The sequence below is a fragment of the Daphnia carinata genome, chromosome 1, assembly GCF_022539665.2.
Source record: "Daphnia carinata strain CSIRO-1 chromosome 1, CSIRO_AGI_Dcar_HiC_V3, whole genome shotgun sequence".
Classification (NCBI taxonomy): Eukaryota; Metazoa; Arthropoda; class Branchiopoda; order Diplostraca; family Daphniidae; genus Daphnia; species Daphnia carinata.
The window spans coordinates 9459832-9486380 of record NC_081331.1 but is presented as its reverse complement, the minus strand read 5'-3'; the positions used below and the strand labels follow the sequence as shown (position 1 = coordinate 9486380).

At 40.5% G+C, this 26549-nt stretch overlaps 6 protein-coding genes and 1 long non-coding RNA gene across 9 annotated transcripts in view; 4 read left to right on the top strand and 3 right to left on the bottom strand.

Annotated features, from left to right (window-relative positions):
* The window catches only part of LOC130695120 (nascent polypeptide-associated complex subunit alpha-like), a 48544-nt gene that overhangs the window by 3358 nt on the left and 18637 nt on the right, over nt 1-26549 (top strand). The gene's annotated exons all lie outside the window — the stretch shown is intronic.
* Nucleotides 2301-6315, top strand: LOC130694829 (prisilkin-39-like). The gene is made up of 5 exons (XM_057517938.2): nt 2301-2440; nt 3687-5068; nt 5420-5521; nt 5610-5813; nt 5892-6315. Exons 2-5 carry the CDS (start codon nt 3708-3710, stop codon nt 5986-5988), a joined length of 1764 nt encoding a protein of 587 aa, XP_057373921.1. The 5' UTR covers nt 2301-2440; nt 3687-3707; the 3' UTR covers nt 5989-6315.
* On the top strand, nt 6965-8841 carry LOC130695023 (enolase-phosphatase E1-like). Of its 2 annotated transcripts, XM_057518149.2 has the most exons (8): nt 6965-7137; nt 7226-7260; nt 7341-7370; nt 7442-7543; nt 7604-7797; nt 7978-8110; nt 8173-8296; nt 8357-8841. In XM_057518149.2, the coding sequence occupies exons 2-8, from the start codon at nt 7228-7230 to the stop codon at nt 8488-8490; spliced, it is 750 nt and encodes a 249-aa protein (XP_057374132.1). In that variant the 5' UTR covers nt 6965-7137; nt 7226-7227; the 3' UTR covers nt 8491-8841. The 2 variants fall into 2 exon arrangements, with proteins under 2 accessions (XP_057374132.1, XP_057374123.1); XM_057518140.2 differs by having other exon boundaries at nt 6965-7260.
* On the bottom strand, nt 8542-14224 carry LOC130694763 (uncharacterized protein DDB_G0283357-like). Its single transcript, XM_057517857.2, has 2 exons — nt 13816-14224; nt 8542-10724 (listed from the first exon to the last, which is right to left on the bottom strand). Exons 1-2 carry the CDS (start codon nt 13849-13851, stop codon nt 8862-8864), a joined length of 1899 nt encoding a protein of 632 aa, XP_057373840.1. The 5' UTR covers nt 13852-14224; the 3' UTR covers nt 8542-8861.
* On the bottom strand, nt 18426-19766 carry LOC130695087 (uncharacterized). The gene is made up of 3 exons (XM_057518207.2): nt 19575-19766; nt 19235-19509; nt 18426-18786 (listed from the first exon to the last, which is right to left on the bottom strand). The coding sequence occupies exons 1-3, from the start codon at nt 19629-19631 to the stop codon at nt 18573-18575; spliced, it is 546 nt and encodes a 181-aa protein (XP_057374190.1). The 5' UTR covers nt 19632-19766; the 3' UTR covers nt 18426-18572.
* Nucleotides 20387-25138, bottom strand: LOC130694633 (claspin-like). Of its 2 annotated transcripts, none has more exons than XM_057517709.2 (14): nt 24919-25138; nt 24575-24752; nt 24317-24400; nt 24145-24203; nt 23795-23884; nt 23630-23724; nt 22904-23566; nt 22632-22846; nt 22192-22544; nt 21975-22134; nt 21149-21912; nt 20908-21069; nt 20657-20827; nt 20387-20588 (listed from the first exon to the last, which is right to left on the bottom strand). In XM_057517709.2, exons 1-14 carry the CDS (start codon nt 25018-25020, stop codon nt 20496-20498), a joined length of 3189 nt encoding a protein of 1062 aa, XP_057373692.1. In that variant the 5' UTR covers nt 25021-25138; the 3' UTR covers nt 20387-20495. The 2 variants fall into 2 exon arrangements, with proteins under 2 accessions (XP_057373692.1, XP_059350212.1); XM_059494229.1 differs by having other exon boundaries at nt 24145-24200.
* On the top strand, nt 25318-26549 carry LOC130695196 (uncharacterized). Its single transcript, XR_009002305.2, has 6 exons — nt 25318-25560; nt 25704-25750; nt 25806-25934; nt 26005-26085; nt 26232-26360; nt 26419-26549. It is a non-coding gene; the product is annotated as an uncharacterized LOC130695196 (long non-coding RNA).

Sequence of the window (26549 nt, the reverse complement as noted above, 5' to 3'; positions counted from 1 at the left end):
CGCTGACAGACGCGCAAGAGCTTGTGTGTGCTTACCAACAGTTACCAACTAAAGTCTTTTTTGGCAGCATCCAGTTGTCGATCTTATAGCGTACTGTGGCAAATTTCTTGTTGCGCGCAAACAATGCATCTTGGGTACGAATCGTCACCAAGGCAACTTCGAAAAATGAAAATTGGAATAACGAAACATCTCTCCCTGAGTTGCGTGCAAGATGCCGAAAAGGGAGCACAATATCGAAGTAAAGAATCTTGAGTCAGGTAAAATAACAACGACTAAAATAAATGCTACTCCGGTTACCTGACTTACTAACTGCGCAAACAACGTTATTTCGACGATGGTGACTGCAGGAAAGGATACAAACATCCGCGGAAATTTAATCCTCTTAGTGGGTATGACGTACCTAATTATCGAACTTCTTATAGTAATCCTACAACAATACCTGTCATGCTCTATTGAAACCACGCGATATTACTTACCTCTCCAAATGACTAGTTGGATCGCTAAAGTTTGTCATATCTTAATAACCACAAAACGGCTCTTGCAAGCAATATTGATCTGTTAAAAGGGAAAACTGGACAAACTTAAAACAAAAACATTATACAATTTAAAGTTTGGTGTTTCTGTCATTCTTTCAAACCGTTTTGCACGAGGAACGCATTTTTTAATTTGTCGTAGAGACAAGCAAAACAGATAAAGATCGGAAACAGAGAACCGTTAACATTATATATCAGTCATAGACGAAGTGGGAAAAGCACCAAAAACAGGTTCACAAATATACGTAGGTTTGATGAAAAGGAAAAATAAACAACTGTCCTAATTTTACGTTTTAATCTTCGTTTAAATGCCGGAATACATTTCCATAGACCATAGTAGCCTAATGATCCGTTATGATTGCCACTGTGAACTGCCGATGACCTTAGAGGTAGCAGGTTGCCTGCATACCTACCTTTACATGCTCATGCATTGTAGCCGAAGATTGGGTCACTCGATTAAGGCGATCAGGTCCGGAAATGACTAATTTAATATACAACGGGACACGTCCGTATTGGTCTAAAGATTAAAGGTCATCAGGACATGCCGGGCGGAAATCGTATAACCTAATGAAATTCCGTTTGCTAATGCGAAAGGAAAGAAAAGGGGGTGTAAAACTCTTTGCAATTCTATTGCAAACTACGATTTTTTCTTGAAAGAAAAATATGATTCTTTGGCAAGTGTACGAGGTTCTTTCGAGTTTTACAAACCCCAGAAAAAAATAAATGATTAAATAATAGGCACTCTGAAAGAAGTGAAATAAGCGTAAATATTGCACGTTACATCGCAGACATCTTTAGATAAGGACCTTAGACATACTACCTTCTGATATTCTTACGTTATCACAAAAATCTTTGTGATGTATACAAATGTTAACGGGGCCACCAATAACCCTTTTTCTATTCCGTATCATGAAACCGAAGAGGAAAACCGGGGACGGAAATGAAGGCAGACAGAGCAGAAGAAAAAGAACACAAGCTGGAAAAGATACTGGTCATTTCCTTAGAATAAATGCATTCACGCACGTATACACTACCGCTATTCAAAATTACACTAGAGGAAAACAATGTCAATATCAAGAATCCGTGCGCGCTATCTTCCTCAGACAGTAAATAGGGACTGATGTTTCCTTGTACAAATTTAAAGCTTCTTGTCCGTGACTGTAAAAAAACAAAACAAGTACAACTCTCTTCAACGTGTATTCCTTACCAAAATTCTTGCATTTTTATTGCCAGGTAAAAAAGAACTGAAATCTGCTGTGCAGTTCAGTCGTAATGGCATAAAACAAACTTAAAATTTTTCACGTTCATTTCCATTATTACATCTATGCAATCAAAATTAAGTTTGAATAAATAAAAAAATATTAGTCCGTCTTGCACTGTTATAGAATATCAAACTTCACCATAGTTATTCGGATGAAAGAAATTATGAAGAGAACAATGACTTTTAACAAAATGTAACTTAAACCTCTCCCTTGAAAGAAATACGTTTTTGTTAAATGGGTAGCATAGAGTGTTCCTCTGGTATCAATTGCATTCATAAATCATTACAAACTAATGTGAAATATGTGTTTAATCAGGTTTATTTGTAAGGAGGAAGTACGCAACTTGTCACCATATTATTTAGTACGGGTCTAGAGCTCAACAACTTTAGGAAACGTATCCAAGCAGAGCAACCGGAGGCTATCTGAACAAAACTAACGAACGACGTAGTGACTGGCCGAAAACCCATGCTATGCGCGTGTGTTTTGAACAAGGATACTTATTTTGAACAGGGCCGCAGGTATAAAAGCAATTCAAACACTATCCTATTCGTCTCACTCTGTGTCGACTAGCGAGTCGCTTAACTAGTGCATCTTCCGTCTCGTCACTTCTACAGCCAAACTAAGGTGTTCAAGAGGCTATCACAGGTACCATCCCAAAATAATTATACTTCAATGTTCATCACGTTGTAATGTGTAGCGAATTCGTTTATCCGAGATCAAATGTAACACTTGCATCACTGTAGACATTAACCATAATTAAATGTGAAGCATTAACTTGAACAAAAAGAAAAATTTGTAGTTCAAGTTGTTGTTAAATTCAGTTTCTTCAAGTGTTACTCCATTACTTTACATGGACATGTGTCAATGTTGAAGTCATCAGAAAACATGTCTTTTTTTAGCCTTTCTTGTCCGATTTCTTAAGATTAAATGAAATGAAAGATACTGTCTTGTCCATCGTTGATCTATCTAGAAAACTTGCTACAACTAAAAGGTACGATAAGAGAAGACCATTTTTCTTAAACCGTTATAGCCTTTGTTGAGGCGTACGATCTCGAAACACATCAGTTTCGCTTCTGGACTTAGACGAAAGGTTAAAAAACCCATTTTTGAGACATGGAACTACTGATCCGTCTCCCGAAATCGCTAGAGGATATAACATCGTCCGCTATTCCGATCATTTGGCACTTCTTGCTTCCATTCGTTTCGCTTTGATTCTTTTTGAGTCTTTAACATTTACCTTTAGTTGCAAACTGAACGTGTATTACCATTACTTTTTCACGACAAAAACGAATCTCATTCAACCATAAACTAGTATTGAAAGCTTTTCCATATGTAGATTTAAAACCGCGATATTTGGCAAGAAAGTCAACAAGACTTGCATGTCTTCTTCAGTAGCGAAACCAAATGTACAAATTAAATCAAATGGGGTTCTTTCTGAAGCGAATTCTCAACGTTTCGGCTGTCCATCTGACATAGTGATTAACAACTTCCGTGTTGCGCTTAAAATTACCCTTTGCCCAGTTTGAACGCTATTCAGGGTGATTGTCCTGTTGTCCAACAACAGGTGCTGTACAAGTCAGATGAAGGAAAAGATTTCTTTTTCTTAACGGGACTAGGCTTACGTCTCTAGTGGCAAAGTCACGACCGTGTTGGAGGAACTGCGTTAGCTGGAAGCAAAACGCAGCTTTCCTTCTCTTCCCTCCAGATACTGGTTGATGCCCAATCATCAAACAAAAAAGAAATAAATTTGTAGTGTAATGATAGGCTTGGGAAACTGTGGGCTCATTCCTAATCCAAAATAATTATTTCACTTCTTATTATATCTTAATCATGACCCGTTATACAAACTCTACGATAACAACTGTTTAATTCATCACTTTACCTTTGTTAGGAAATACTCGAAAAAATCAAGATGGCCAAGATTGTACTGTTGGTGCTAACCTTCATCTGCGCTGCTCTCGTTACTGCCGAAGAGCAACAAGCAGAAGGTCGTCAGATGAACTGGAATAGTCCCAGCTACGCGAATAAGCCAGACTATTCTTCAAGCTATTCTTCCAGCCGTGGAAGTGAAGATCCCAACCGATCTGGCTCCATAATGAATGGCCCTGCTAGCAAATCATCTCTTAACTATCAAGGCATAGTATCCCAATCACTGGACGGTCAAGACATTAACCGCGATGGAAGCTATTCAGCACCCTCCAGTTACGGATCGGGCAGCGATTACGGCTATGAAGCTGCGCCTGATACATCTTACGGCAATGCCGTTGGCTACGGGTACGATATTCGCAAATTCCCTCCAACCCCATCTGGTCCGTTTTACAGCATAAGCAATCCTTCTTCAACTGTTCCTAATTCCTTTTTGCGTGGAATGCCCCGTGAGCAACAGGATCATCCTGTTTCATCATTATCTAGTATGCAAAGTGGTAGGATGCCATACTACCAATACCAGCAAGCAGGTGGATTTAACAACAATAATAACAATAGTAATGTTGATCAAATTGTTAATCGAGCTGGATATGATGAAGATGCACCGCTTGGCGGAATTTCGTCGTCTTCATCAGGCGGGTCAATGTTGTCAGGCACAACGATGCGTAATCCGATATCTAGGCAAGACGATTTTAGCTACGGAACTGTTAATGGCGGGTACAGTTCTATTCCGCCAGCTACGGGCTATGGGTATGGCGGAGCTTACGGAGGCTCTTATGCCTCGCCTGGCTACTCGAGTAACTACCGCAATCCTTACGGAGGCTACTCAAGCTACGGAAGTTCGGTCTCTGGTGGATACGGGTCTCCGTTGTATTCGGGGAATTATGGAGTGGGAGGATATGGAAATTATGGATCAGGTGGATATGGAACTTATGGATCAGGAGGATATGGAGGCTACGGATCGGGAGCGTACGGAGCATCCGGCTACGGTGCTGGAAGTGGTTACGGAGGAGGGTATGGAGGTGGCTACGGATCTTATGGAGGGGGTTACGGGGCCAACTACGGAAGCGGTTTCTATGGGTTACAGCCCGCTTTTTTCAAAAAGCCAAAAAAAGCTTTCCACGATTGGTGGAAGTATGGTAAAGATGTTGTCCCTTACGGCTACGGATCTGGTTATGGTTACGGATCCAATTACGCTGCCATTCCTTACGATTACTATTACGATCCTCCCGGCCTTTGGCATCTGAGCAAATTTGCCATGAAAAGCATCTTCAAATCGATGTTTAAGCCTATCTTCAAATGGCTTCCATTCTGCTCCCCATTCTTCTACGCGAGAACTGATCGATCGTGAGCAACATTTAAAACAATTTGTAAGGGGGTTAGAAAGCGTGATGGAGATTACTTCACAGCCAAACCACTCACTCCTACTGTACATCACCGATTTCACTGTATTTGCACATTGTTCACTAATCAAAATTCGTATCGTGTCAACTAACCGTTTCGTCAAGATAACTGCTTAGCGCTAAACTGTTATCGGTAGCCACTCGATGTACAAGTTGCTGCAAACCACTTAGACTATTGTAGGTCAGCACCGAATAAACAAACGAAACGTAGGGTTGTTGCAACTGACTTGAAAGATTTGCCACTAAAAACTTGTAACGACTTGAAATAATTGTTTTTATTATTTTCTTTCCACAGAGATGACAAACACAGCAGCTTCGTAAGTGCTCTTACTGCTTTCCTGCCAATCGGTCTCTTTTTGGCCGCCATTGTACCGAACATTGTTACCGTTAGTTCTGGGTAATTTTTGTGTTTATGGTATTTTTAATCACAAACAGGGATTAATGAAAGTTTAAAATTTTTCTATTATATCATGATTACCCCATAGACGTCGTAAACGTTCGGAAACTGAGGAAGCAAATGCCGCCCGAGACGAAGCAACATTTCCCATTCTAGACATGATCAGCTCTTTCGGTGTGCGTTCTCTTCAGGAACCCACCTGCCAATCGAAAATCGTTTGCGAGATTGGTCGGATGGGAGGTCTACCCGAAGCTAACGTTGTTCAACGAGCTCTGTGGTTCACTGCTAACTAGTACGACGATTCCAATCATATTTTTCATAAATTTTTTTTACAGTTTTTAATTTTTTTTGTGTGTGTATAACTAAACAGTGTTCCAGAACGCATATCCAGCCTAATTGGAGCGGACAAATTGTTTCGTCAGATACGAAGCCAGCAGTGTTCAGAATTTATGTGCTCTTCTGATTAATCTTTTACTATTAGCACAAATGATGAGTTCATTTCCTTCCGACCGGGACGGCTGACATCAAAGTATTCATTAATGAAAATCAACCGAAAAGTGCAATTCTGACGCCCACGGTGCCTCTTTCGACATCTATGTACATTATATTATTTTATTAGTAATTATAGCGCTCTGAAGATGAACGCTTTTTCAACCCGAGTTTGAAGAAATTATCTTTAATCTCTTAATACGTTCCTTAAGCATTAACAAGTATTTGTTTTCATATTTAACTATTTATTTGAAACGATGAATGCTCTCTATCCTAATAAACCTACCTTTAATTCAATTAAAGAACATAGAAGTGGATTTTAATTTGTCACATTTTTGTATCATGGTCACTGAGATACTTTAAAAGAAATTCAGAGGACACATACGTTTCTTAACTGTGAAAACGTTGAATCACTAGGGGAAAGAGCATTTGTTGGACTGTGTTCAATTGGTTTATATAATCGGCTGCATGGCGGGTTTTTGTTGACTGACGGTCAATGACATCTGTCGATAAGAATTGATACACAATAGGAACTTGACATTGCGAGAGGCAAACGTTGACATTAGCTAGAACAGGCAAATTGACGAGTAACTAAATGTTCTGAAATAAGCTGGGTAGGGTTGTACGCTGATTGTTATCACTATGAGTTTTCTACTGATATTCTGCATAACACTTCCAATTTTGAACATTCTCTTCCTCGGTTACGTTCGCTTTTTCCAAAATAAGCCAGTTAGATAGGCACATCACAATCACAAATACATCAACCACGTTCATAGAAGTGAATTCACGATAGCTCAACAAGAACATACTTAAGCTAACTACCGAGTACATCAGCCAAGTATATTATTATATGATTTCTTTGATTTTACCGGGTGTTTCTGCTTGTCGTTTAACTAATGCCCACCTAGATGGCGCGCGGGAGGTTATAATTTTTACGATTCGTGCAGGTTCCTGCTTAAATTCGTTCCGTCCATCAGTTCATAACTTAATGGGATTTCCCAGTTTTCTCAAGTTTGTCTGCTTCTGTCGGCTTTCGCAAGCGTGGGAGCCTCGTTTCAACTCTAAGCCGGAAGTGAGAATATTTTTGTAATAATTCATTCGTGGAATTCAGTGCATTGCGATAGATAGTAGACCGGACTTTAATACACTGTGAAAACGGACATACCGAGTTAAAGATATATATTTTTTGTAACATTTTTTTTCGTGCAATAGCAGAAATGACTATCAACTGTTTGCTGTTAGATATTGAGGTACTAGTGTTGTAAATTTAATCATGTTGATTACATATCTGGAATGAAGATTTACATTCTCTTACTTTTCTATATGACAGGGAACCACAACAAGCATCAGTTTTGTAAAAGTAAGGTTCTGCAGTGCATACCTAAAGAGTTAAGAGTGTCATGCATTATAAATCTGGTCAAATGTCTACAGGATGAACTATTTCCATACATAAGAAAAGAACTTCAAACCTATTTGGAGGCAAATTGGGACTCCTTGGAACTCCAAAATGATATTGAATTATTGAGGAAACAAGTGTGATTGTTTACAGACAAGATACAATTACACATGATGAATAACCTTGCTTTATGACAGGCCATAGAGGATACCCTCACTATGGTTGGAGTACCTGAAATTGCTAGTTCTGATCAAACACCTGCCTCTATCATGAGCTCTGTTATTGCAAATATCAATTGGCAAATGGATCAAGATAGAAAGATCACAGCTTTAAAGCAATTGCAGGGCCACATGTGGAGAGAAGGATATGCATCTGGAGAAATTCATGGCCAGTAAAGACATTTATATTGATAGTAAATTTATTGGGTCGCTTCTGGTGGGCCAGATGGATGATCTTGTATCGTGTCCCACCTCCTCATTTTTATATTTTCCTATAACTTCAACATCTCGCGTTTACATGTATTAATATTATAATTTTTTTGTTTGAATTTGTTTTAAAAAATGGATAACAGTTTATACGAAGATGTGGAAGAGGCATTGAAGCTATGGACATCTAGCGGCAAAAAAGTGTACATTTACTCTTCTGGGAGCATCGAAGCGCAAAAACTTTTATTTGGCCATTCGGTAGTAGGAAACCTGCTTCAGGTTATCGCGATACATTTTAATGTGTTGGACATGATATCTAAAAGCTAATCTTTAATGTTCAGTATTTTTCTGGTCACTTTGATACGCAAATTGGCTTGAAAATTGAAACAGCTAGCTATCGGGAAATATGTAAATCGACTGGATTTGCACCGGATGAGATATTGTTTCTTACTGACCTTCCAACAGGTAGCTGAAAATCTGTTTTCGATTGACATACTGAGAACCTCATTTATTGTGTCTACGTAGAAGCCATAGCTGCCAACGAAGCTGGTGTCCAGGTCAAATTGCTGGTTCGACCTGGTAATGCTCCACTGAGTGAAGAAATAGTTCAGCGTTTTAGCATTTGCCATGATTTTCGAGAAATCAAGTTAATTGAATAACAAAACAGATGGTAAGAACAAACAGAAATAAACACCTTGTTTCATTTGAAATTCTTTTTTTTTTTTGTATTGGATATGGCTTGCCGCAAGATTGTGATTACATATGATTGAACATTGAATTCGACACAATACATTTTGTACACAGTATGTACACAACAACAGATGGGAGGATATCTTTGTAGGAGGAGCTGTCCGTGATTTGTCCAGGGCTGAAATTAGGATACGCTGTAAAAAGCATCACTGATTCATTGGTGTCAGAACAATAATTTTTGTTTCTTTTAACAAATCTCTCTGTGTTTCACTTGAGCAATTGGAAGTTTTCATTGACAATCTCGAGAGAGCAACGTTTGGGGGATAAGAGAGCGGAAATACTAGGAACCAACGAGGATGTGGACGAAACCCTCCAGTTCATCGCCCAATTCACTTTTCCATCTAACACCGGAAAAGTCGGAAGCGTCACTGGTCCAGGATGTAGGGCCACCACTATGACCATTCGTAGCCGATCCGCAATGGCTAGTCTTCCAATTGGAAAGGCCCAACTCGCTGACGAGCTCCGCACCAGCAAATAAAGACGGATCCGAAGAGTTTGAATCGCACAGATACGAATCTGATGAGCCGGCGTTCGAATTGCCACTAGCCACGTCAAACCCCGATGTTGTCGACATGCTAAAAACTGAACTCCAGTCGATATCTCGACTATCTTCGTCGCCAAAACCGGAATCGTCTTCATCTGCATGCACCACCGAATTTGATTTAGAGCTAGCTGCAATTGTAGTAGTGGTCGTCGCTGCTGTTGTTGTTGCTGTGCTACTCTGACTACCACCGTACTCGCCAGCATTAATGAAGTTCGTTTCCGGCGTTGTATCATAGACACCGACACTGTTGTTGGTACCATTGCTGGCACTGTTGTCGTTGCCGTAGTTGTCGGTCTTGTTGAAAACTGTACCGCAATGAGAACAACAACAAGTATCACAACTGTTGGCTGCTGAAGACGTCGGAGCAGACGACGTTTCAGTTGGTCCTTCTCTTTCCATCTCATCCTCGATATGACGCAAAGTGTTGCATATGAGAACAGAACGATGAAGACTGGGATCGGAACACTGCCGATATCTGTTGAGTTTGAGCATGGAAAGTGACAGGACAGAGAGCCGTTGATGTCGATAGCAAGGTTGCGGTAGAGATCGAGCTGGATTTAAAAGGACATGCCCGCATTTCGAGCAAGATTTGACCAATGGCGTAGGAGGAGCAACAGCGTAATGTTGCTGTTGTTGTTGGCCATTATTACTAGCAGGCCACATTTGGGGGCGAGTCCATTCTGGCTGGACAGCCGCTTTGGCACCAAGTTCCAAATAGGACTTGCCGTTTTCATCACGCTGGATCGTCTGTCCGCCCAACTGCTGCTGCTGCTGCTGTTGGTAGCCATTTGACGTCGCTTTATGATGACTGAATCCATTCTCACCATTGTAGCCGTTGTAACTACTATTGCATTTTGCGTACCCAGCAGGGCCCGTCTTTCTAGGACAAGCTGCCGTGTAGCCAAACGTCCAATAGCGTTCATCCGACCTGGACTCGTTGTTTCCTCCGTAATGATATCCAGTGGGATCTTCGCGACCGCCGCTGTACTGGACGTACGGGCGAGGGCTGCTGCACACGCGTTCGAATCGATCCGCCAGCGACTCTCCGCCTCCATTGGCGACGGGCAGCATGGACGTCAGGTTCTGATAGACATTTTGGCTGGAGTACTGGACGTTGCTGGAACCATTGTTAGCGTAGGAAGAGTATTCGACGGCAGGGACGGCCACATTTTCTGTGCTATGTGTCGATGTACTCGAATAATACGTCGACGACGCAGAGTAAGGCGTCGATGCTCGAACTTCAGCAGCATTGAATCCGTTGACGTACGTTTCATAATCGGGAGCATGTTGTTGCTGGACATCTCGATACCAACTGTTGTTGTTGTTGGTTACCGATTCCGTGCCAGAGTTGCAAGTGCTCGACACCAACGTGGTTAAATGGTCGGGAGCTTCTACTCCGACTCGGATAGTACATTGCTGTTTGGCAGCACGCGGACCGCCGTGCACTTGGTAGACTTGCTGATTATTATTATTATAATGATGATTCTGTTGAGTCCGGCCGGCCGGCTCTTCTAATCCCTCAATTGTCCGCTTGTTGCTGCAAGGATGCGCTTGTAGACCCATGGTTGGAGAAGTGGTGCTCGTTGTGTTTGGCAATACCTTCATTGGAAAACGAGAAATCTTTTAATAAATGCTGAACCTTATTTCATTGCATCAATCACTCGGCTTATATAACACACAAAAAAAGTCATTGCTCCGACCGCTGCTGCAAGAAATTCAAACGGCGCGGATGAGACATGCTGGATGTTCTCTCTGTTGTGGAATTGTTTTTGAGCAACATATACTACAGCAAAGCAGCCTGTCCTGAGGGCTCTCTTGTCACACAGGGGCGGAAGACGGGAGAGAGAGTTTCTTCTTTTACTATCCCCCCGCCAGCAAAAACGGGAAACAGGCTTTTTCCTCTCCCCCTCTCTTTTTCTTTTTTGAACACAACAGCAATAGCAAGCGGATTGATCCTCCCCTCCCTTCTTGTTTTCTCTCTCCCTGGCACGTTGCCTCCCTCCTTTTTTCTTTTTCTTGTTGTCAGCTGGTCGGGTGGGGTGGCCATGGAGTGGTGGGGATGTGGGCGAAGGTTCTCTTGCCTTGCGCAGCAGAAGGCAACAAACCCAAGGCCAGCCCTCGCAACCCAGCCCCCGTTTCTCAACCTCCATTTTCTTTTCTTTTTTAGAAGACGAAAATTCATAAAGTAGCGGCCGCTAGAGGCGCCCATCATCCGCGCCAAGCTTCAAAAAATCTCTATGGCCTACGTGCCCGCACGATTTTGGGATCCTTCTGCTCGACTTTCCATCCGTCATGAGGCGGCGAGAGGTTGCAAACGCCGTAACAAGGACGCAATGGCCTTTCCAAGGATTTTGTTTTGAACCAACACCGTTTTTTTTAAAAATACAATCGGATATTCTAGTTGAGAATTTTCATAAACGTTTGCTTCTTCTAGCGCCAATGGAACCAGTTCTTACCCTTCCCTTCTCTTATGGCTAGAGACGGAGCCAATCCGGTTTTACCAAAATAAAAAACATACCAAGGACAGCGAAACAAACGAAAAAAATGGAGAACGAACGGAAGAAAATTTACAAAAAACCTATTTCAGAAACGTTGATGTATGACACAGGAAAAATGATTTCTTGTTGCCCTAAATGCGCTGCATTGCCATACGGGACTCGTAAAGTTAAATCACGATTACCAAGCACACTACTCTGCTATCAGTTAGGTACGAAAAAATTGGTGAACGATCGTGCAATCATTTTTTTTTTAAAACAAGGTAAGCTATAATCTTTTATTATCAGCAATCGCGCAACGCTGTGGCCAGACAAGACGTCGACGGCCAGTAAGAATGGTAGAAGAAAGAAAAGAATAAAGACTTAAAGGAAAGAATTAAAAAGGAAAAAAAAGGAGGAAAAAACGAAAAAACCCAAGAGCTGGCAGCACATGCGCACCATCGTCGTCCCCGACCCTCTGGCGGTGCAGCTGCGCCTGTGTGTGGGTTGGAAAAAAAGGGGGTGGGTGGGGAGACAGGATGGAGGAGAGGAAAGATAGATCATTGGGGAGAGGGAGAGGCCAAAAGGAGCCGAGAAATTCGAGAGAAGGGATCCGTGGTTCGGTTGCCAGGCGTGGGCGCCACAAGAGAAACGGGGGGGGGGGGGGAAAGAAGGAGAGGAGGAATAAAAAGACAGGACAAAGGAGAGAGAGCTCTCGATCGAAACCCTCGTCGTCGTTCTCTGTTCGCTTGAAGCGGCAGCCATCGCGATGAAGCCACTATTCCAGCGTTGCCAATGCGTACCGACGATGAATAAAGAAACCCAATTTCCAAGCAAATTGGGATCAGTGCGCGCGTCGAACAACCTCTCATAAATATACATTTCAAACATTTTTGGCGCCATCATTCAGTTTTTCAAATCTTTATTTTTCTGCCATAAGAAATTTTCTTCACTTTTTTGAATGAATATTTTTATTTTAAATCATTAAAAAAATAATACAGCAGATTTTTTTTTTTGGACCAAGTTTCTCTAAAGGAGGACGCGTCAAGCATCTGGTTCCGAAAAAAAAAGACGTTTCGAGTTTCAGTTGAGAAAACACCTGAGCGAGGTAGATACAAGTTTTTCTTCGTAGTTGTCTTCCTCGACGCAACGCAAGAGAATATCTACCTTTTTCTCTCTCTCTCTCTCCTTCTCTCTTTCCAAGCTCCGGTAAAATGTCCTGCGGCCATCCGCAGTGTCTTTCTTGACCGGCTGCTAAGGGAAAAGAAGGAAAACAGCCCACCCCCTTGCAATGTCTGTCTCCTTCCACGAACACAGAACCTTTTCTACCTGCACGTTTTTTTTTCTACCTGAGACTCGATCCTTTTTTTCTTTCCTTCCCTACGAGTTGTGTATAGTACGTCCTGACCATAAAAAAAAGGGCCTTCCTCGTGTGTGTCTTTGGCAAGTTCCATCACCTATGAATCGGACTGTATATTTTTTTTCAAAAGAAAAGGTCGAGTTTTATTTTATCTTCGGCGGGTTGGCTCAACTGAAGAAATATCTATACGTTATTGGTATGAGGTGAATCAGCGCCATCCAGTGCTGGTCAGATTAAACGTCTTTTTGAAAAACACTAACACGCATGGCGACAAACGGAAAGTAAATGTATATATGCACACACATACACACACATAATACTAGATAGCATAGACAGAGCAATGTGGCAGTTCCAAAATCGAACGAACCAGTTTAATGTGCGCAACCGCCGCAGCGACCTCCACCGTCGCCACATCAGAACCGGTTTTCACACACGAGAAAAAAAAAATGGGCAGCACCGTTTCCATAACAACTAAACCCGCCGTTCTGCCCCCATCTTCCGACTTGCACGGGCTCGCAACTGTCAGCAACCATCAATGAGACGAGCCCGCGTGTTTTGACGGCTACGTTGCAGACGACGACAACGACCGCGCCAAAATACAAAAATATAATAATGATAAAAAATAACATAACAAAAATTCGGCTGTTGGAGTTTTTAACTACTGGTGTTTCACAATTGTCCTTCCAAGCTGTTGTGCCATGGATTTTTCAAAATCCTTATAAGTGGTAAATTTCCACGTTCAACCCATGTTTTACATCCGTACATTTATCATCGTCTTTGCAGCATAAACAGACTATTTATCTTAATTTTACTAAAGCAAAAAACCAAAAAATGTGTAAAGTATTTTTTTTCTTACCTGATGATCCGTCATCTTATCTGCAAACCCTTTCATTAGGCATAATGAATAGTTTCCAGTTAGACAATTGCGTCTGAATGTGTTTGAAGATCACCCGTTGGTTTTGCCGACAAAGCTGCTTTCAATCACCAATTTTCAAAAATCAAGTTTGCTGGATGGCAAACGAAGAAACGAATGCACGAAACGATGCCACAGTCAGTTTTGGTTTTGTCAATCAGTGGCTTTTTCTTTGTAACGATGAATACGGCAAAGATAACGTTGCCGTCGATAGCGTATGAAAAAGCCGACGTTTGTTGTTGTTGTTCCGTCTTTCCCGGCTTCGTGTGCGTATGTGTATGTGTATGAAAAATGATTATATTTTCAAGCAACTGCAGAAGCACACGTCCTACCCAGTCAGACTATAGGGCTATACTGTGTGTATACAGAACGGTGGCGCTACTCAATAGGGATAGCTAGCTTTGGTATAGTGCTGGCTGTGCTAGCTATTCCCAGCCCGCCTCCTCGTTTGCTGGGTGACGATATGAAGAGAGAAAGAGCTCCCCCCGTCCTCCCACTTCTTCTTCTCTCCCCTTCTGTCTATTTCCACCGTCCGTCGCCCTCTATTGAGAAGGGGGGACTTGCTTCCAAACGAGAGGGGCAGGCAGAGCCTGGGGGCGCTATTGCAAGGGAGGGGGGATATGGGGTGGAATTTCGTAGAAGAAGTCGCATGCACCAATCGGAAAAAAGCCCGTTATTTCGTTTCTCTCCATTCCATCTTCTTCGTTCTCTCTCTCTCTTTTTTTCCTTTGCTTCGTCCCCCTTTTGTTCGACCGGGGTTTTGGGCTTGCCTTTACCCGAGCTCTCTCTCTCTCTTCTCTTTCCGGAGCAGCAGTAGCAAGGGAATAGATAGATAGATATTATTTTCTTTTCTTTTTTTTTTATATTATTTTTTATTTGGTTCTTTCTTGTCTCTCCCCATTCGCCTGCACAACTCGCGACTTAAGGAATACCAAAGGAGATAGAGAGACACAGCAAAGAGCGGCGCAAAAGACGTAAAGAAAGAAAAAAAGAGAGAGAGAGAGAGAGGAAATGACGAGACTCGACAACATCGAATCGGTCGAAAAACCCCGCTCGGAAAGGGCGGGAAAAGGGAGGACGGTAAACGTAAAATAGCGGCCAGTTCAAAAAGTCCCTCGAACAATTTTTAGTCGCTTTCATCTGACGTCATCTATCGGAAATTCTTAGTGCATCATTAAAACAATTCTAAACTATTATTTCTTTAACATACAAAGACATCAATTTCATCAAACCTCACGACATACTAACAAAAATGATCAAAAAAAATTATTTTATTTTAGACGACAGTCTGGTACAATTTAAATGATACAACGTAAAGAAAAGCAGACGACATAAGTTTTTGACTTAAGCCAAACAGCCAGCAGCGAAATAAAGCAGCACACAGGGCGGAACGAACTTCTTCTTCTTGCACGCAGGTATGCACAGAGGAAGGTTTCTGTTTCGACCGGTTGGTTCCACACTGCCTCAAGCGCCCAAAGAAGAAAAGAAAAAAAAAATGAAGAACAAGTTCTTGTTCTTCTTTCTTTCGATGTATGCATCAGACTGATGAAGTTCTCATCATAGGTTACGAATCCACTTTTAACACTAGCCATAAAACATTGAACTCGTAGCGTACATTTCTAAACAAAAGACCGAAAAACAAAAAGTGGCAAATGTCCATTACACCCACACGACACCTATCGCTTAGAAATCTAGCATAGACATTTGTACTTGTTGAAAAGCCCTAGTGATAATGAATGGGAATCCCCCCTTCCATTGGCCGTGTGCGATGAATACGAGCGGCAGTTTTAAAGAGGAGACACTCATTAGTGTCACACCTCGTGTTTTCATTCGTTTGTTGTTGTTGTTGTAATAGGTCGTATAAAACAAGCATGTACAAAATAAAAATAAATACCGGATTGGTGGATATCGTGTCCACGTATTCTCCTTTTTTCAATTTATTTATGGCGACAAATAGGAGGACGAGTATCAAACAATCAATCTAACCCCCCTCGTGTTTTTTGTCTGTTTCTTACCGTGAGTCTCTTTTTCAAAACAGCACCGCCACTGAAAATGAAGGGCTCCATTTTTCAACTAGCTTCTCTAAATGGCAACATACTGACAGGCATTTTCTTTCGATAGAGGCACGTGCCCTTTTTTTTTACAAACACATCAAACCTTAAAGGCACTAAATACACAAAAGAGCCCCACGCCTTCATTGGTGTCAATCGAGCATATAGGAAGGTATCCGTCTAAATCTACACAATAATATATACGCACGTCGTACCTTCCCCATACATTGAGCCAATATACAATTAACTCGTTAGACCCCCTGCTATTCATTTCTTGTAAACGTGGGACCCCACGAGATCTTGATCGCATTGACCACACCGACATCAATGTCCAAAATCTTTTGTCCCACCCGCCGTAAATCAGTCTTTCAATTTAAAAACCTGCTTTTTCTGCTTGAAACAATAAAGTTATTGAAAACAAAGGTGTGAAGCCCTTCCGTTTAAAGATGCACACTAATAAAGTTACTGATTTATGACAACCCTGTAATGTCTTGTTCATGACCATTCAAATGATAACAAAACAATGGGGATTTTGATGTCTCCATTGGACAGTTTGGCTAATATACATGGCAACTCATCGGATAGCTCCACTTGTCGTCGAACCCGGAATCACGTGTTGACTTTTGATTTTTTTTAAACACAAGTTCCAACATGCGCGTTGTGAACGCATTCGGTACTGAATGAGCAAGTAGCCGCATAACTTTGACTATTGTCACCATTTCAACATCATCTTTATGATAATATCCCATTGAAAAGAGTCCAGTGTCTTGTCCTCTTATTTGCATCAGAAATAGTCAGTCGTTTACATTCGTTTAGGATTCCCTAATATAACCGTAGCTATTATGACAAAAACTCTTGTTTTCTTGGCCGACGATTTGAACTCCAATGAGGGAAATTCAAAAAAACAAAACAAAGAATAGTTTTGTAACGCACAAGAAGTCGTAGAGTTTCTTGAGACAAGAAAGTCTGCCACTAGTGGCGCTAGTCTCAGTTCGTGTGGCTTTGGCTTAGAATAAACCAGCTCTGGCACGGCTGCGAACGAAGCTGGCGCGCGGCTCTCTCTTTTTCTTTTTCCTTTTTTTTTATTTTTCTCCGTCTACTTGTTTTCATCAGTCTCTCTCTGGCCGTCCTTTTTTTCCCTCAGTCGTGTGTTGTTGCTCTCCCCTTATCAAGGCCTTCCCATCCTCGTGCCTTTCGTCTGGTTTCGTACGCGCCAATGTCGACTGGCCCATCAACCCCACCATTCGCCCACCCATCTCCGCAACGTTGCCACTAGAAATGTTTCGTGTAACGTTTTCTTCAAAATGCAAACGTGTAGTTGCAACGTACTTTTCTAGCGCGCTCATCGTACACATAAACATATGAACACATGAGACATCTAGTTCTATTAAATGTAATTTATTCTCCGCTAGGTTGATTTCATGGAGACTTTAGCAGACGAGTTCTTTAATATCTTTTTCTTTAAAGAAAAATGTACTCTATCGATTCGCTTTCCCAACTCGCATCCCACCCAAAAATTCCTTGATGTGATTCATTCTTACGACATTTTTGTTTAGTTAGGTCATTTCATTTAAAATTCGAGATCATACCGCATTAAAATTAATTTTCAAAGAAGGCGGTAGAAGAACTAAAATGAAACATTCAACAACGATAGAAATTTTGTAACAGAGACCAACGGAAAAAAAGAATGAAAAAGAACAGGAATGAAAATGTAACGGAAAAGAATGGCAACGTTGGAACCGACTTTTTTTTTTGTTCGAGTAAAATCTAGGAGAAAGAGATACTCGTTGCTTGCTGCTTTGCCGTCTGACTCAGCATCGTTCTTTTTTATATTTTTCCCCTCTCCCCGTCGCCATAGCTGTGCGCGTCTGAAAACACGGTCGATATACTCGCTTGACTAAACGCAATGCCCTGACCCTTTTTTCCACTCTTTGGAACGAATGGCAGCTGAATCCTCATTCGTGGCCAACAACTGCGTGCAGCTAGTTCTCTCTTTATTGAACGAGGTCCTACCCGCGTTACCATCGCTATTGAAGCGAGTATATTTCACCACACTCCGCCTGCGTCAGTCCCCCATCCCCCCTCCTTCCCCTTCCTCCACCTCTCTCATTCCTTTTTGTCAGAAGAGAGAGAGAGAGAGAGAGAGCGACCATTGCTCTGAACCATTTGGGTCTCTCTTTCTCTCTCAAACGAAGAAAATACGTACTTTGTGTGCTCGCGATGCACATTACGCGCCGCTCGCGAGTCTGCATGATAGGACACGCTGCTCGCACGGACTTTTGGCGCCATAACACAAATCTCATCGCACGGCGCGCGCCAAATCCAAAAAAGTTACTCTTTTACATCATGATAAAATAATACTGAACTTTCGCTGATCGCCATAGTCTGACTAACCAATACAGCAAGACACAAAAATAAATTTAGTTTGATACCCTCGTAGAAGTATAGGGAAAAGTTTATTTCATAGGGTAACTAGCTAAATAAATGCTGAAAGACTGCAAATTTCGTTCAACGAAATTATATATTCCAACTTGAATAATTTCTTTAAATTTAGCGCAACTTCAACAAAATTTTAACGAACAGAGCTCAGAGAAAAAACAAAACGCCATCTAGCGGCAGATTTAATAAACATAGTAACATAGGAATATTTTAGGCGTCGTTGGATTTTTTTACCAAACCATATGGCTTTTTACATTGACGTCGACGAGGTTTCGGTTTCATTGCCCTTCGGACGTTGTTGCCGGCGTCGACGGGTTTCCCCGTAAATTGGCGTTGCTTTGGTTGCTCATGCCGCTTCTCTTTGCGTTTGGCAGACTCTTCTATCTCTCGTTTCAGGCGCTTGACATGGGCTGACACGCAGTCTCTTGAAAATAGACGAACACCGTTATATCTACTATTGTAACTAGCATTTGAGAAATGCCAACGAACGGACCACTAAGTTCTACTGGAAAACGGAAGCTTTTCAGTTGATTTGCAGCTTCGATCAGAAATGCACCAATATTGGTGGTAGAAATATCTCTAGTTTCGTTCGAGGTTTTTCGTTTTGTTTAGTTAGTTTTCTTATTTTTGTTTTTTGTATAAAACTCAAAACCTCATAATAATGCCCAGAGAATTTTATGCGCACAAATACTACAAATTCAATCTGTTTTCAACATTCTCTAGTCGGCCAACAATGTGCTATGCCAGACTTCCATCGATAGCAAACGAAACAAGTTCTCGAGCCGATATTCTTTTAGCCAATGTCGACCAAATATTTTTTTGTAGTTAAGAGCAAGCAATCTAGAAAACCAAATAAATAAGGAATGACTAACCTTTCAAAATCGTTAGGTTCAGCGAAATGAAGGATCAAGTCTGGCAGATCATCATCAGTGACGCTCACTTCAAACGACGACGTGTCAACGGGATCACAGCTCTGATTCATCTCGGCAGGTGCACGTTCCACTGATGACGATCCATAATCAGTTTCGGTTGCAGGTAGGTCAGAACTCGTGGAAGGCATAAACGATAAACTCTCTTTTCTGTTTTCACCATCTTGCTCATCACTATCACTAGTAGGCCCATTTTCCAGAGTACCTTGAATGAATTTCTGAGAAAGAAACAACCAATAAACGTTTGTTCACTTGTTCTAGCAGCAAAACAATGGTCTTTTACGCGGAGTTTGATGTCCTTTTTTAGAACTGAGTCAAGGTAGGTATCAATGTCATCCATCGTGAGTTTGGTTGTGATTTTCCTGCGTTTTGCCCTAACCACGTTTGCTATTGTCGGAATAACCTGGAAGCGGCTGCTTGCCGACTCCACTGTCGATCACACTGCAATGAGTCAAGCAGACATGTGTACACTTGTCTCGACCTCGTTGATATGATTACTAATAAACCAAGAATCATACTAAAGCGACGTCTTTGATACTCTCTTTATTTAGATGATGGGTAGGAAATTGTTATACCTTATTTCTGAAGTGTACCAACGTTGTTTTTATGACAGGCTCTATAGGCAAAAGAAAAAAAAAACACAAGTAAATAAAATTAACAATACAAGGATTTTCTGTAACATATTTTACAAGCATTCCGTACAACGTGCTGTGAGTTTTAGGGCTGTATATTTAAGTTCAAGTGTACTTAACGAAATTCATGTTCTCTCGATCAACAATAATAGAACACTAGTTATATTTAATTTACCAATATATATCTCGGCTAGCCTCTTTGATCGGTAAATTGACCACCTGGTTTAAAATATTGAACCTTATTCGCTAGTTAGAGTAATTTCTAATAATTTCACTTAAATTTAACTAATGATTTTTTTATTTAATTAAATTTTTTTCTCAGGTTTTTTCCAACGGAAAAAAAAAGTTAAAGCTCCATTTTGTTCAAAAACTATAGATATTTTGGTTGCCCCGTTCCACGTAGTTCAGGTTGTTATCTGAGTACCCATTGAGTCCGAATTGTCCTTTCGGAATTTAAATGATATGAAATCTAGATTGTATTCATAGAGTGAAAATTGAGATAAAATTCTCGAAATTCGTGTACACGCACTTGGGTTGAAAATTGAATCAAACATATACATAAAAAATAGCGTTTAAAAGTAGGAGAAAATACTCTTTGCACTCAGAGACATTTTAGCTTTCTTAGCTGGTACTGGATTTTGCTTGGACGAATCGCATTTAGAATCCTGTAAGAAAGAAAAAGAAGTATTACAATCGAAAGCAAAAGCATACCACAAATTAACTTCGGTATTACATCTTGTTTGAGTTTCCTTTTTGGCTCGGCGACTGGCCTCTCCGGAGTAATCGATGCAAATACAAAATTGGAACCCACTCTTGGTGCCTGAACCGGCAACACGGATTTTGTTAACGATGCCAGTTCTGATAAATCCTTTTCACTTCTGCGTAAAAAAGACCCGCGTCTCACCTAGCAAATTTAAAGTACGAAACTATGTAAAGACTGATCTCCCCCTACAGTGTACTAGGCACTTCTTAAAAGTAACCTACAGTGGACACAATGTTCGACTTAGAATATGTTGATTGCTTGGCGTTGGCAGTCGCTGTGGAGGGTTCGCCTTCTGCAACTTGATTAATGGTTTTGGAAGCAGTGTTGATTTTTACCATTTTAGCCTTCCGGCTCATAAGCAATGGCACTTCTTTATTCGTTTCCTGTATACCAAATATTTGGCAGCAAAAATGGTTAATCAGTAAACTGAAGACCTTTTACGACGTTGGAAAACCGACCTACCTGTTGCGACTTTTGTTGCTGGAGCCATTTTTCTCTATCACTGCGAATTTTTCTCCACGTGAGATCATCCTGTTCGTCGGCGGCTTCATCTTCTTCATCTTCTTGACTTTTTGGACGGGCATTGTCTCCCTCGGTGTCTTCACCATCGGCCTGTTTCCACCGAAATTGTCTTTGCCTTCCACCGCCATCAGAATGCAAATCACCGTCTTCGAGAAAAAGCTCTTGAAAAAGTCGTACATCACGTTGATCTTGATCAAGCATTGTCTTCATATGAGCTCTTCCAACTTGCTCACGAACTTCGTTTTCATCAATATCCTCCTTATCGCCTTCCTCCTCCTCCCAGTCATCCATTTCGTCTTCTCGTTCGTCACCACTCCCAATTTCGGAACCGGACAGTTCGGCCTCGTCTTCAAAGAACTCAGTCAAACCTCTAAATTCTCGTTCCTCTTCATGCATTTCCTCTTCTTCGACAAGCGAATGGTCTTCATCGATATTTTCATCTTCGTCATCTGACAGACAAACGCGGGCCCTTTTCTTCACCTTTGACATCGATTTTTCATCATCCTCCAAAAAAGAAGGCACAGTTCCAGGTTCATCGGCGTCATTTTCAGAAACGAACTTTGGGTGAGCGCTAATAGAGCCATCTTCATCATCATCGTCTGCAATTGGAATTATTCTTGCGAAAGGCTTGACTTCTTCATCAGAATCGTCATCAGCATTTTCGGTCAAACTGCTTATTTGCGTGTCTCTTCCAGAAAATGAATCTACATGGTAAAATACGTTAGCTAACCATACAAGGAAAAAATAAATCTCTGACAACACTTACCAGGGAATTTTCCCGAGCAGAGGGCCAATAGTTCTTCGACGTTTGAAGTTTCATTGTTTTGTGAACACTTTAACTTCGGAATAATATCTTCTTCTTCAGAACTATCACTCATGTCCAGGTTTGGAGTAAGATCCTCAAATGAACTAGAACACCCGATTCCCTGAAAAATCGAAACTGTGTTGCAAAATGAAATCATGGTGTAAATTAAGATATTTACTTTCAAGCCAGGATTCATATCCGATCTTAGGATAGCTGTACTCTGCTCTAAACACGAGTCGAGCTTTTTTGCCTCCACTTCGAAGTTGAGCGGACGTTCAAAGCCATTATTTTGATCGTTAGACTGGTTAGACGTTGGTACTGTTGATGTATCTTTGGTTTCGTCGTTTTCCTCGTAGCCAATGGAATCTTCTTCGTCTTGGTCACTGTCTTCAGCCTCCTCCTCAACAAATGTACTTTTCTTTTTCTTTCTTTTTTTAGTGCGCTCAAAGTTATATCCGTCTTCTTCTTCTGATTCCGTATCTGAATGATCTGATAATATTTCTTCTTCTGGTTCACTGTCAAGCTTATCATCTGTAAAGGAATAATTGGTCGATTAAAAATACGGTTAAAAGAAGAAGATAGAAAGAGGAATTGTTTGAAATTGGTAATTACGGATACCTAACGGGAAATCTTCATCCTGAACTTGTTGATTTTCTATTTTTTTTATACGATCAACAGCCCGTTTTGCTGATATAGATTGACGCAAAGAGTCTTTCAGAAATTGACGACGAACTACAGATGCGCGCTCCGACGAATTACTATCGACAGGAACGTTTAGTACATCCCTTTTTAATTCAATTTGGCCATCCGCATTCATAACTTTGTGAACGATGCTAAGGGAATACAGAACATATAGAAGAGTTTACAAAAGTATTAACGCTCGACCATACCTGATCTGGCGGTCTTTCTTCTGCGGTGATTTCTTAGTACTTGTGACTTGCTGGACAAACCGCTTTATCAGATCATTCACATTGGCTTTTAGATCTGGCGTACAGGTTGTATCGAGATCGAAATCGAGTACTTGACCGGGTCGACCAAGCAACGTAGGTTTGCTTATTTTGGCTATTGACAGCCGCTTAACGTTTTCCACCTTCTCTTTGTAAGACATGGGATCGTCGTGACAGGGATCAGCACGTACATCCAACATACATCCATGTAAGCTCTTGAGACCATCGTCTTTTAATGGGACAAGAGTTTTTTCTATGGAATTTTTTAAACAAGAGTTATCCTGTTGAAGGATGGTGTTTCTAACTGTTTCTGTTTCCTCCTCTGGCAAGACTGCTTCGGAATCTGCAGTACCTTGCACAGCTGCAATTTTGACTTTTTCAGTTTCAAAAGGAATTTGATCTGTAGAGTCGGAAATCTCGCTGGAGCAAGCGGGAGCCTGAATAGGATCGGCTGGTGTACATTCATGTTGTTCGTGTTGATGCATTTGATCTCTTTGACGAGGAAGGCTCGCAAATTTGTCCCCAATTTCATTATCGGACTGAGATTCCTCTGATTCAGATTTGAAAAACTCTTCAATTTCTTTAACACGATCTTCTAGTACTTGTCTGAGAAGTCGAAATAAAATAGTATCTCGTTCATTATATAAACTATAGTAAATCTGGGCTTACACAACAGAATCCACATCCTTAGGCCTCGGTGTAACCGTGCCAACCACGCTTAGTCTTTTGCGATTGAGGAATTCGATAAGACTTCTTTGTTTTGGCTGCAAAATAAGACAAAAATACTTGAGACTTTCACCAGAAAACAATGACGAAGGGTAGTGGAAAATTTACTTTGTGGTAGGGCAGACAAACAGACGATTCCCGTACCATCCGCTGAGACTCCCTTTGTATTTCCTGCATTTCCTCATTGGGTTTCTTTTTCTAAATGAAAATAAATCACAAAACTACTTATTTGTCGAGTGGTACACTAAATACGATCCTAGCTCCAAGTAGCATAATAAAATTGTTCTACTATTATTTGTAAATGCTTACAAAATCAACCTCAAACTATTTAAGGTATTAGACATTACTGACTAAGTAACTTGCAATCATAAATGCACTTGAACAGAATGTCTGAGGCATTCAAACAATCACTTAATAATTACTAGTTAAATTTATATTTAGAAAATGGAAAAGCATACCACATTCTTGTTAATAAATGATTTGGAAATGTTGTTTAGATTCTTTCCCGAATCCTCTCCTGAATCAAAATGAATTTATGAGCATTTAATCACACTGCAGTTTTCTTCAAAAATAATATGGTAACTGAAACAATTTGATCAATGTAATAACAAACATGAACACTCAGTTTACCTTCACAACTAGCATCACTTTCGTTTCCGGAACACCATTCTGAGCTTAGTTGAGAACTTTTTTTCTTCAAATTTTCGTGGTAATCTAAGCAATTAAGAAATTTTTGTCATCAATATATACCAAAACAAACACAACTTAGTTTTTTAGTTTGCACAATCCTAAAAGACATACAATTCATTTAAGCTATTATAGGAATTTTTTTAATTTTTAAAATGTGAAGATATTGGTTGGTAGGATTAACATAAAACTTGTACTGACTTGTGCTATCGCCATCCGAGTCACTAGTTAACTTTTTCTTTGAAACTCTATTCTGAGTGTTATCTTTCTTTGACAAACAAGATGAACTGTTGTCATTACTACTACTGTCACTTTCTTCTGAAAGCCACAATGGCTTAATCCTTGAACGTCTTAATTTTTTTTTTTGAATTTTTTTCACCTGGAAGATTCAAAAATATGATCAATCAGTACACAATTGTCTAGTAGCTAGCACTTTAAAAATTTTTTTACAGCTTCATAAAAATATTTTGCCAATAATGTTTGTCTTAAATGAGTCAGAAATGAAAAGGGGCTAAATCCAAAATTCCTGATTCCATAACTATTACCTGATGAATTAACGTTGTCAAATTCTTGTTCATGTGAAGATGATGTACTTCTGACGGAGTTTTGATCACACAGTTTATTTGTTTGCTCTTCTGATAATTCATCGTCCGAATCCAATAAAACAAGGTTTCTCTGTTTCTTTGATTTTGATGGAAAAATCATTCCATCCGGTTCAATATCTTCGGCTTCCATGTTACACTGTTTCGTTGTTTCCCGCTATCATCAAGAAGGAGGAATAGAGGAGGATCTGCTTTGGGAAAATTGTGTGCCGATGTCGATTTAGCCTCAGGCAGACAAGTTCTTTTTTACGCCACTAGATGTAAAAAATAACTAGGTGTGTTTAAAAGGCATGTACTCTTTTGGGCGAGTTACAAAAAGGACTCCAGGGTTTCCGACTTTTGGTTGCAGGTTTCCGACACTTGGACTCTGGAACCCGACGTTAGGACATCTGTCCACCGACGTTTGGACTACTGGTCCCCGACGTTTGGGCGCAACAGTAAATTGTTGCTGAAACCAACGAGCGCTACACTTTCCGACAAGATGACTCCCGTGCCATCGACATTAGGACTTTTTTTTTATTGATGATAAGTGTTGTATACGTCAAACGGACTCCCGATCTAGCGACAAAAGGATTCTCAATACAGGTACACGTTAATTGTTTTATTTCTATTACCTTATATTTTATACATACTTTTGCCAAGTAGGTAGGATATTTAATTAATTTCGTTACTATAGATGTGTTTTCCTATGATGTATCGGTTTATTAATTTTACTATTTGTATTACAGAAAAAAGGATGAATAAAATTATAAGAGTTTATGTGCTGATGCCAGAGGTAAATCTATCAAGTTTTTATTTACTTAAATTTACTAATCTTTTAGTTATTCAAGGCACTAAGGTATGATGTAGCAATCGAAACCATTCCTTATAATGTTGCTGCCATACGTCATCCAAGACATTGTAGAGTATACATCAACACTTAGTCTCTGTTATTAAGAAATGTGGAAATGGAGGATAAGGTAAGACCAAGGAAGAATTCCTGTTAAGCATATTAAATAATTAATGTACATAACCTTTTGTCACTCGCAGCACAAACTCATGATTCCATTGTTGACTCAAAGCCAACAGCCCCACTTGTCTCGAGGTCCCAATGTGCATATCCAGGGAAAGGTAATGCTAACAGCAATCTTTCAAATAATGTTATGAAATTAATGAATATATAATATTTCTATTAATAGCATGTTATACAGTACATACTTAAAAACCGTCTGGTAGTATTAATTGTCTAAGAGTTTGTAATTCCTTTTTTTTTTTAGCGAAGGGGATATTAATCAACGTGCTGGTCGAGCTGGTCGTACCGGCCCGGGACATTGTTACCGACTCTATTCTTTTGACGTCTTTAATGACGAGTTTGAAAAATTTTCCTTGCCAGATATCGCGCGAAGGTATTATTATTATAGATTTGGCTACTGTCAAGGGAAGTATAACAAAGTTTTATTCCAGACCCATCGACGACTTAGTTCTGCAAATGAAATCAATGGACATTGAAAAAGTTATTCACTTTCCTTTCCCCACACCACCTGATATTCAGCAACTATTCGCAGCTGAGCGACGGTTGTTGTTGCTAAATGCAC